The sequence below is a fragment of the Crocodylus siamensis genome, chromosome 3, assembly GCF_052110815.1.
Source record: "Crocodylus siamensis isolate JL-2025a chromosome 3, ASM5211081v1, whole genome shotgun sequence".
Taxonomy (NCBI): Eukaryota; Metazoa; Chordata; order Crocodylia; family Crocodylidae; genus Crocodylus; species Crocodylus siamensis.
Genome location: NC_143397.1, coordinates 117,046,926 through 117,057,100, shown reverse-complemented (window position 1 = coordinate 117,057,100; position 10,175 = coordinate 117,046,926). Strand labels below are relative to the sequence as shown.

Here is a 10,175-nt window from a genome sequence, read left to right as displayed (position 1 = left end):
GAAGGGTGTAGGCAGTGGGGTCCCGCAGGGCTCGGTCCTTGGACCGATACTCTTTAATGTCTTCATCAGCGACTTGGACGAGGGAGTGAAATGTACTCTGTCCAAGTTTGCAGATGACACTAAGCTATGGGGCGAAGTGGACACGCCGGAGGGCAGGGAGCAGCTGCAAGCAGACCTGGACAGGTTAGACAAGTGGGCAGAAAACAACAGAATGCAGTTCAACAAGGAGAAATGCAAAGTGCTGCATCTAGGGAGGAAAAATGTCCAGCACACCTACAGCCTAGGAAATGACCTGCTGGGTGGCACGGAAGTGGAAAGGGATCTTGGAGTCCTAGTGGACTCCAAGATGAACATGAGTCGGCAGTGTGACGAAACCATCAGAAAAGCCAATGGCACTTTATCGTGCATCAGCAGATGCATGACAAATAGGTCCAAGGAGGTGATACTTCCCCTCTATCGGGCGCTGGTCAGACCGCAGCTGGAGTACTGCGTGCAACTCTGGGCGCCGCACTTCACGAAGGATGCGGATAACCTGGAGAGGGTCCAGAGAAGGGCCACTCGTATGGTTAAGGGCCTGCAGGCCAAGCCCTACGAGGAGAGACTAGAGAAACTGGACCTTTTCAGCCTCCGCAAGAGAAGGTTGAGAGGCGACCTGGTGGCTGCCTATAAGTTCATCAGGGGGGCACAGAAGGGAATTGGTGAGTATTTATTCACCAAGGCCCCCCCAGGGGTTACAAGAAATAATGGCCACAAGCTAGAAGAGAGCAGATTTAGATTGGATATTAGGAGGAACTTCTTCACAGTTCGAGTGGCCAAGGTCTGGAACGGGCTCCCAAGGGAGGTGGTGCTCTCCCCTACCCTGGGGGTCTTCAAGAGAAGGTTAGATGTGTATCTAGCTGGGGTAATGTAGGCCCAGCACTCTTTCCTGCTTATGCAGGGGGTCGGACTCGATGATCTACTGAGGTCCCTTCCGACCCTAGCATCTATGAATCTATGAATCTATGAATCCTTGTGGAGGTGGCGAGGAAGCGAGGGTCTCTTCTGATTTCGGACCCAGGTCCTGCAGGACAGAAAGAGGTAAAGACTAATTGTGCATCCACAGAAGACCTGCCTTCAGAGAAACCTTTCCTTCCAGCTACATACGTAGCAGGAAGGAGCTTGCCATGGTCCAGAGGCAACACTCTGAATAGGACAGGATAAGAAATGTTTGTGTTTTAACCTGTGTGTGTTTTGTATCCCTGACTCAGAATGGTTTTTCCTGAACTGTGAACCTGAAGCCACCAAATGGTTCGTGACCCAGGGTCTCCTTCAGAGCCAGGATGGATAAGGCATGGTGCACAGCCCGTGTGGACAGGAATACTGGTTGTCATTAGAGTAAATGTAGCGTGAGAGATATGGATAATGCAGAGCAGGGGAATAGATGCTTCCCTGGGTATTCACAGGCATAAAGACACCCCATAGGTAGAAGAGAGGTGGAGAGTAGCAGAGAGGATGCAAATGTCTACCTCGAAGGAGCAGTTCAATTTGGTGTGAAGGGCCTCATGGGCAAGTCAGGGAGGGACAAGTCTCCTGTGAGTGGGGAAGCACCCAGGGAAAAGGGCAGGAGGAAGGAGAAGTGCAAATTCTAGGAGGGCAAGGGGCTGTCTAAAGGGCTATGGTCCAACCACCCCAGATATGTGATCCTGTAGTCCCTTTGCACCTAGCGGACCTCACACCCAGCGGCTACAGCTCCTAGGAAGCAGCGGAGGCACCAGACAAGAGCGTCGGGAACCCGCAGTGCCTGAGCCTCAAGCAGATCGCAGCACACCCGGACGGTCTCTGAGCATCTGCCCAGCAGTGCTCCATCCCCCAGGGCAAGTGAGTGGCCTTCAGCGTGCCCCTGCCGCCTTCACATATTTGCAAATTTGGCTGGAGAATCAAAGCCTCCATGGAGGGACGCAGCCCCTGAGGCTCCCCACGGCCACCTGCAGGGTGTTTGGAAAGATCCCCTAGGGCAGACTCCCAACCCCTCCCCAGGCAGGAACTGCTCCCCAGGCGGAGTGGCGCTGGGAGCCTAAACCTGTGGTGCTGCTGAGCACCCACAGCTCTCATGCACCGGGCTCCACATGTCACTGGTTTGGTGCTCCTGTACCCCAGTCAGAGACCACGTCCGAGGGGAGGCCTGGACTCCCGGGTTTCAGTCCATCCCAGTCAGGAGCAGGGAGTGGGCTGCAACAGGGGGAGGGAGCTGCGTGTCCAAATCAACTGAAAGGTCTTTGTCCCTGACCACGCAGCTCTCAAAGCCTGAGAGCCCTAGGACCAAAGCTGCTAGGATGGGGAGGGAAAAGCTGAGCGAGCTGCCTGTGTCCTGCACAAGGGAGACTGGCCCAGGTGGCCAGGGGGAGCAGACAGGGGGTTAGGGAGAAGAAGCTTTGATGCCTGGCTCACGACTGCTGCTGCGCCTAGCCAGGATGGACAGGCTGAGGCGGATGCTGAAGCACAGGATGACCAAGGTGTCCCCGGGGGAGGAGGACAGCAGCAGGAGGCCTGGGCCAGAGGAGGAGAGCACCCTACTTGGTGCAGTGGAGACGATCAAGACCAGGTGGTGGACATGCCTGCTGTGCTGGAGGAGGACCCCCGCAGCTCCGGGAAGAAAGAGGGAGGAAGGAGAGGAGCCCTCTCGGAAAGCGGGGAGGTGGCCCCGGCTCCGGCTGGGCAGGCAGGACCCAGCACAGACAGAGCACCAACCAGGAGTGCCTTGCAGCTCCCCTCCCAGGGCACCCAGCCACCACGACCTGTGCCCTGAACCCAGGCCCGAGGAGGCGGCCCCCTGCACCATCATGGAGGGGGATGCGGCTTCCCTGGGGCAGGAGGTCAGCAAGCCCTGCCCAAGCCCCAGCCTCAGCTCCAGCTCCTCCCGGGGAGACCTCAACACCTCCGTGGAGTCCGGGGGCAACTCGCCCTATGGCACCGCCATAAAAGGTGAGGAGACAGCCTGGGTGCCAAAAACCTGGGGACATCTGTCCATCCTTGGCATCCCGCAGTTGAATCTTAGCCAGGACAAAGTGCCTGAGCCATACACCTCCAGTGATCGCAGGGTCACGGGCACCATTCCCTGCACCAGGGCACCGTGAGGCTTGACTTAGGGGGAAGCATGGTCAGTGCAGGGGCCGGCACCTGCCGAGGAAGTAGGGACAATCTGGTCCCCCTCAGTCGGGGGGGCATGAGGTTGAAAATGCAGAGGAGGTGCATGGGGAGGTGGTGTGTGAGACGTGCTCTGGCACAGGGCTCTAGGCTCCAGAAGGAAGATGAAAGCATCTCTGAGCCCCCTACGCCCCTTTACACCTGCCAAGCTGCAGCAGGAGTCACCCTCTCCCCTTTTCCTCCCTTGTGAAGTGATTCCCTACCGGCCAGGCGAGGAGGTGAAGGAAGAGGAGGAGGGTGAAGACCTGATGCTGCTGGAGGAAGAAGCCCTCACAGACTTCATACTGCACCTCCAGGGCCAAGGAAAGGTAGGAAAGTCCCCTAAGGGAACTGGCACCCGGCCCACCCTTGACTCCCACCATCCAGCCCTTGGGGGCGGCCATGCTACATGAACCCAGGTCTCCTCAGTGGAGACACTCAGCCCACAGGCTCTGACACGTCCACCTGTGCGCGCTGGTCTGACAGCCAGCCTCCCATAACAGCTTTTGCCTCTGCTTCTCACTCTGCTTCCCCAGCACGAGACCAGTGCAAGGAAAGCGGGGCATCCAAGGGGTCCTAGTCCCACATTTGATTAGGGGAGGACGGGAAGGCCCAAGGCCAACACGCTGTCTTTCCTCCTACCCCGCGCCGGGGGGATGCAGGACAAGGAGAACGGAGAGCGCTTCCTTCTCGCCATCCCCACACTCTGCAGAGCCACCAAGCAGAGGGGAGAGGACACCCTGGAGCCGGAGATCTGCAAAGTGGTCCTGCTACAGAAGATCATGGTGAGCTTAACCAAGCACTGGGCACCGTGGGGAGTGGAGAGAGAAGGGATAGGGGCTCCCAAGGCCAGGAAGGCAGGGAGCGCCCCGGAGAGGGCAGGCATGCCTGGGTGGTGATGTGGGAGAGCAGGGAAGGGAGCTGCTGGGCTAAAGCCATACAGGCCAATGGGCGAATCCTGCATCTGGGTGGGATCAGGGCGTGAGCGGTTGGGTGCAGGGGTTTGTGTGAGAGGGAGCTGGAAGGGGCGGGCTGGCCATGTTGGGTGTGTGGGTGCGAGGGAAATGTGGGAGGGGTCCTGCCATAGCGAGCAGGATCCACCTGCCTGTGCCTGGAGCACTGGGGGGTCTCCCCTGCAGGACGGGCCTGTGGCCTGTGGGGCCCTAATCTCACATGGGCCTTTGGGGCTCCCAGGGCCTGATGGAGACAGAGACACAGGATGAAGAGCCAAACAGGATCCTGTGCAACAGCATAGCTGCCATCTGCAGCCTCAGGTACTGGCGTCCCTGCCCAACACTTCCAGCCCTGATATTGGCTCTGGCCTTGGTGCGAGTTACTCGCCCACCCCAGCCACATCACAGGCCCCCAGTGGCTATCCTACCATTTTGCAATAGAGCAGGGGCATCACTTTCTGCTGGCTGGACAGGCATTTCCCTCCAGGGGTGGCGAGACGTCCTTGAGGAGAGAATAGCTGTGGGGCTCTTGCAGGAGGGCAGCGGGGTCACGGGGCAGTGGGAGAGGGGGCTGTATTGCAGCCCTTGTACGGGTGGGCTGGTTGACGTCAGCCAGTTCGTAACCACCTGACAGCTCCTGCTTCCACTCTTGCCAACTGGTGCCAAGTACACCACCCCTGTCCAGCCCAGGGCAGTGCCCCCACCAGCCCCACAGAGCTCAGGCTCACACAGGCGCCTCTCTCCTGACAGCGAGCTGAAGCCAGCCCTGGAGCCAGCCATGGAGTCGTGCCTGCTGCAGACCACCCTGAAGATCTGCCTGAGATCCGCAACACCAAACAGCCTTTATGTCAGGGTCAGTCCTCCTCCCCCTACACAGTCCTGCTGCCATTGCCTGGCAGGTGCAGCCCCAGGCCGCATGGTACTCAGCCTTGGCTATCCTTCCCCTGCAGACCAAAGAGCAGAAGCACATGGAGGACCTGGAGGCCATGCTGAGGAGCCTGATGGCCACCAAACCCAGCTTGGGCAGGCTGCAGTTCCTTTGGGAGGTGAGCACGGCGCGGAGGAGCTGGGCTCCGGGGAGGGACGGCCTCAGTGCCCTGTGAGCTGCCCAAACTTGTCCTCGGGGATGGATCCCTGCCCTGTCAGGAGACAGACAGGTTTGTCGCGAGGGATCAGCATTGTCTGCACCAGGCCTGGAGAGCCCTTTTCAGACCCTTGGACCGTGCGGCAGATCCTCCAACCTCCAAGACAACCTTGAGGCAGAGCAAGGGCATGGGCTTGTGGGCACTGCAGGGGCAGTGGCCATTGACCTGGTTTCTCCCACAGCACCTGACATCCTGGCTGCAGTCTCCCAATGCCATAGCCAGGGCAAAGGCCATAAGAAGCAGCAGCGCCCTTCTCCGCTTTGCTGCTTCTCTCCTCCCACAGTTAGAGGTAAGGGGCCCCTGGGCACAGGGGTGCCTCCTGGGTCTTTTGAGGCTGCCATGTGTTCACCCTGCTCCGGGCAGTGTCACATTTGGTGCTGGTCATCCTGGAGCAGCAGGGCAGGCAGACCTCCAGGGAACCAGCTCGAGTCCCTCGGCTCCAGGCTGTGAGGGGAACAGAGGGCTTGAATGCTCTGGCACTACCTGTTCTGGCCTGACCTATCCTGCGACATGGGGCAGCAGGAGGAGATGCACAGAGACACCCAGGCTGGGGAAGAGTGTGTGTGCTGCACGCACTCACTTCCCCTCTCCCCCTTGTTAGGACTCACCCGACATGCCCCAGATGGGTGACACCGCGGCCCAGCTGTGTCTGTCCCTCAGCCACCCAGCAGCAGACATCAGCTGCCAGGCCAGGGAGGGCATCTACCTGCTCGCCCAAATCTTGCTGCACCACAAGGGTAAGGAAGCCCAGCCAGGGTGCAAGACCCCTATGGAAACAATCCTTCTGTCCACACACTGATCCCAGCTCGGGGACAAGAAGCTTCCCCTGCCAATGGTTGCCCACACCCAGAGTAGTGTGCAAATGTACACCAGCCCTTTTACTCCAGAGCCCAGCTTGGTCGCAGGCTAGGAAAATCACCATGTTCGGGGTCTGCCCTCAAAAGTGGGGAAAAGAAACATGCTGGGAGAGACATGGAGGGAAAGAGCCCCCACTGGGCAAGGGCAGAGGCAGTAGCACATACCACAAGAAAGAGGCTGGGGGTTTGCCGGGGAAGTAACTTGAAGCAGTGCTTGTCTTGAAGGGGTGCGTGCATTTCTGCTATTTGACCCTGTCTAAACCAGGCAGCCAGTCCCAGAGCCCCCACAACATAAAGGACGCAGGATACCTAGGGAGCTTGGATAAGCACTTACGACTCAGGACGACGAAACCCTGCCAGGGCCCTGAGCACGCTGTGCCATGCGGCAGTGCTGGCTCCACTGGGCAGACACGAACCACTGAAGCCACAACGCCAGCTCTGAGTAAGATCTTTCTGTCTGTCCTAGGGCGAGACACACAGGAGGCAGAGGGGCTTCTCCATCTAAGCCGGGAACAGCACAGCCAGGTCCAGAGCTACATGGACCTGGCTCAAGTCGGGGAGGTAATGATGCTCTGCCCACCCTGGCAAAGCTGCGTGTCCTTGGACTGGCTGTGTCCAGGGCTGTGGAGAAAGGCCTGCTGCTTCTCTGCAGCTCCCACGGTTTCTACTACTGCCCTGGTGAGGAGCTAGCCTGGTCACGGAGCCCGGCTCTGGGATTTGCAAACACTTTCTGTCCCCTTGGTTTCAGGTGCTTCAAAAGATCTTATCAGAGGGGCAAAGGAGGTGTTTCGTGCAGAGGGCACTTGCGGGGGTGTTGGACATCAACATGTGTGTCAGCTGTGCTGTGCTGATCCTCCTCTACGCCATGCTGGGGGAAGCCGGCCAGCTGATCGGGGATAAGGTAAGCAGAGGGTTGGGATCAGGGAGTGGGTGCAGGGGCATAGGGCCCCTAACTTCTTGGCCACTTCATCCCACAGACACTTAAGTCATTCCCATAAGTGTGAAAGCAGACGGGAACCCTGGCAAGTGCCTTTGAGAAAGGAGTTAGTTCGGCTGTATGCTCAGGATGGCACCAGCGTGTCCCTTGCACAAATACGGCCTCTTCAGCTGCGTATCTCTAGCCAGGACCTATGACGACATGTACAACTCCATCAGGAGAAGCTGCCACTGCCTAGGTTAAGGGCCTTTGTGGCCCCAGGTCACCACAAGTGGCCCCGGGCTATGGAGTCATAGAAGACTAAGCCCCCGAGGCACCCATCTAGGTCAGCCCCTGCTCCAAGAAAGATCGTCCCTGTCTCAAGCAGCCTGAAAGAGTCTGTCTTAGAAGTTGTGCTTGATCCAGCTCTTAGAGACGGGGAGGAGCTGCTGTTTCCTGGTGCTGTGACACTGCTGTGGCTGCCACCTCCCAGAGGGAAAAGAGTCTCTCACTGGCTCTTGTCACTTCACAGGAGGAAGAAATCCCTGCCAGGGTCATGAGGAAGCTGCTGGTCATGAAGGGCTTCAAACAGCTGCCCAAAGAGCTGCAAGGCCACAGCTTGCTGGCAAGCTCCTCCAGGACCCCCTCCCCTCTGCAGCAGCCCAACGTCCCTTCTGCAGGTACCGTTCCCTCCTCTGCCCCTGCAGATCAGAGACCTGTGAAAAGAAAGACGGAGCCTCATGGCACCGACACAGACCTTCTCCCTTTGGTGTGTGGGGAGTTGTCCCCTCTGTCCCCAAGGACACCTGGCCTGGTATCAGCTCTCCACTGGGCCCCATTCCCTTCTCCTCCTGCCATTGCCAGGACCCATTTCCTCCCCCCCGCCCTACACGCCAGGCAGTGAGTGTTCATCTCCCCATGGAGGAATTGGCCATAAAACAGGTCTCCCACATCCTATGACTGCTGAAACCATTTAAGCATTTAACTAAGCACAGGGCAGCCATACAGCCCATCACCATTAAGTCTTCTGTTTAGAAGACTTAAATTCACCAACGCGCATCTCTGATCACCCTTTGCTTTTTCTCATCTCTGATGGTGACAGCTTCAACCACCAGCGAGGCTGACAGCACCCCTCTGAGCAAATGCACCATGCAGAGCCCCCCAGGCAGCAAGACGCCCACAGAGGGAACCTCCAGCCCGGAACCAGCCACCACGCTAGGGTCATCGACTGATGTGAACACCCCTTGAATCAGTCAGAGCTAGCCTTCCCCCGGAGAGATTGAAACATCTGCCCGGACCGGAGAAGTTTCCAGTGGGTGGAGACTTTGGCTTATTCTTCCACCCACTTTGCCCATCAAGATGTTGGGAGCAAGGACTGGGCGTCATGAATTTCTGGTCCTTCAGTTGCGGGATCAAGGTAGCTCTTGTAGTGTGTGTGGCATTTTGCAATCCCAGGCCTCAGGGCTTTTGCCGGTTGCCAGTTGGGGCCAGGAAGGAATTTTTCCCCCCGTTCCTCTTGAAGATCATACTGGCTGTGGGGGTTTTTTTGCCTTCCTCTGAGGCACTGGGGCGCAATGAGATCACAGCAGTATCAGTTCTCCAAATAGCAGGACTTACTACATCTGGCCAAAACATGAATACTCGTCGGGCAGAGGAGAGAGAAAGAAGCAGCAAATATAGTGTCCTATACATCATCTTAAATTGTTGTAGATTAATAAAGTTAATATTTTGTTACCTTTTCTGATAAATGTTGATTGCCCTTGTTCTTACTCAACATAACTTTTGACTGTGGCGGGCCAGTAGGGGGCGCTTCTGCATTGAGCCACCCACCTCCCTGCGCCCGACCACCTTCCAGTCTCCAAGTGCCTCCCTAGGGGCGCCTCGCGTCTGGCTGACCCCCTTCCTGGAGCACACTCGCTAGCCTGGGGGTAACGTAAGCTGCCACCACCCCGAGAACGGACTGTCTCGGCCCTGTGTCCTCAGGGAAACACAGGCGTAATAGTCCTATGAGTACTTGACTCAGCACAGGCAGTCGGGGGCCAAAAAAGGAAAGTCTCCCTTAGTCCGCAGCCCTAAGGGGCCTCTTAGGCATAATTTAGACCCACCCCTCAATAAGCCTTCTACACCAATCACAAAGGAGAACTTAATTGATTACAGGGGTAGGGTGAAAATAGGGTACAAGATAGAGCAATCTCATAGAAACCCCATAGAGCAAAAAGTCTGGCTGAGGTAGCCTTTTGATCACGCAGCTGACTTACTGCCAGCTAGATATCTAAGCAGATCTCGAGTAGCTTATTCACAAGCATCCTCCCGAGGCTGCTGGAGATCCCCTCTGGAGGCAGGCCGTTCCTCGCTCATGAGTTATGGGGGAAAGAGTCAGTTTCAGATGGTAAAACTCTTCTCTCAGTCTGAGTCCCCTACATGGCAGCTGTCCCCTCCTCCTTGGCAGTCTTAACTTATATAGCCCCGTGACCTCATTCACCTGGTCCAGTTGAGCCCAGCACCTGTTGGATGTCAGCCCACCAATTTGAAATACATCACTAGTTGCCAGGCAGACTCCAGCCCACCAGGTAGAACCCCACACCCAGGTAGCTGATACCAGTCACGTAGGCAGAGGGAGCAGGTTTTCCCCCACCCTCAGGACTGTAGCCATCTCCGGTTACCTAAAGGGACAGGGAAAAGGTGTGTCTCCTCTGCTGGGCCCATCCTAATCACATTGTCACAGGGCAGAGATTTTGGGGAGAAACAAAGGTAGCTTCCTGCCACAGATGCAAGGCCCAGAGACACCCCGTGCTGGGCCTCGCATAGGTGCTGTCTGTGCCCAAACAGTTACTGAGCTTGTGCTATTTACTCCTGCACTCCCAGCCCTGAGGCCAGGATGTAGGGGTTCAGGGAGCCTCTATGTGTCACTGGGAGGGGATAGTGGAGGGCTTGGCCAGAAGAAGGTGCTGGGGCTCCCTGGCAGATCCTGTGCACGGGGCTCCCAGTGGCGACAGGGGCTGTGTGACAGCGGGGGTGTTCACTAGTGCCCTGTGCTGCCTGCCGTCTCCTCTGCAGGGAGCTGAGTGTGACAATGAGAGGGCAGTGCTGTGTCTGGGCTCAGCCTGCCTTTCCCACCCTGTGCATTTGGTACGGTGATACT

The 10,175-nt window shown here is 57.4% G+C and overlaps 1 protein-coding gene across 2 annotated transcripts; it reads left to right on the top strand.

Annotated features, from left to right (window-relative positions):
• Nucleotides 1-696: 696 nt before the first annotated feature.
• Nucleotides 697-8,700, top strand: LOC149868724 (uncharacterized). Of its 2 annotated transcripts, XM_090037272.1 has the most exons (13): nucleotides 697-1,857; nucleotides 2,446-2,961; nucleotides 3,376-3,491; nucleotides 3,825-3,947; nucleotides 4,357-4,436; nucleotides 4,866-4,968; nucleotides 5,066-5,161; nucleotides 5,442-5,549; nucleotides 5,862-5,997; nucleotides 6,584-6,678; nucleotides 6,866-7,018; nucleotides 7,566-7,713; nucleotides 8,136-8,700. In XM_090037272.1, exons 2-13 carry the CDS (start codon nucleotides 2,451-2,453, stop codon nucleotides 8,279-8,281), a joined length of 1,815 nt encoding a protein of 604 aa, XP_089893398.1. In that variant the 5' UTR covers nucleotides 697-1,857; nucleotides 2,446-2,450; the 3' UTR covers nucleotides 8,282-8,700. The 2 variants fall into 2 exon arrangements, with proteins under 2 accessions (XP_089893398.1, XP_089893397.1); XM_090037271.1 differs by lacking the exon at nucleotides 697-1,857 and having other exon boundaries at nucleotides 2,415-2,961.
• Nucleotides 8,701-10,175: the final 1,475 nt, after the last annotated feature.

Coding starts and splice junctions, on each gene's coding strand:
- LOC149868724 (XM_090037271.1), top strand. CDS start 2,415: ATGCCTGGCTCACGACTGCTGCTGCGCCTAGCCAGGATGGACAGGCTG. Junction 4,969..5,065: donor CAAACAGCCTTTATGTCAGG/GTCAGTCCTCCT, acceptor CTTCCCCTGCAG/ACCAAAGAGCAGAAGCACAT. Junction 7,714..8,135: donor GCCCAACGTCCCTTCTGCAG/GTACCGTTCCCT, acceptor TGATGGTGACAG/CTTCAACCACCAGCGAGGCT.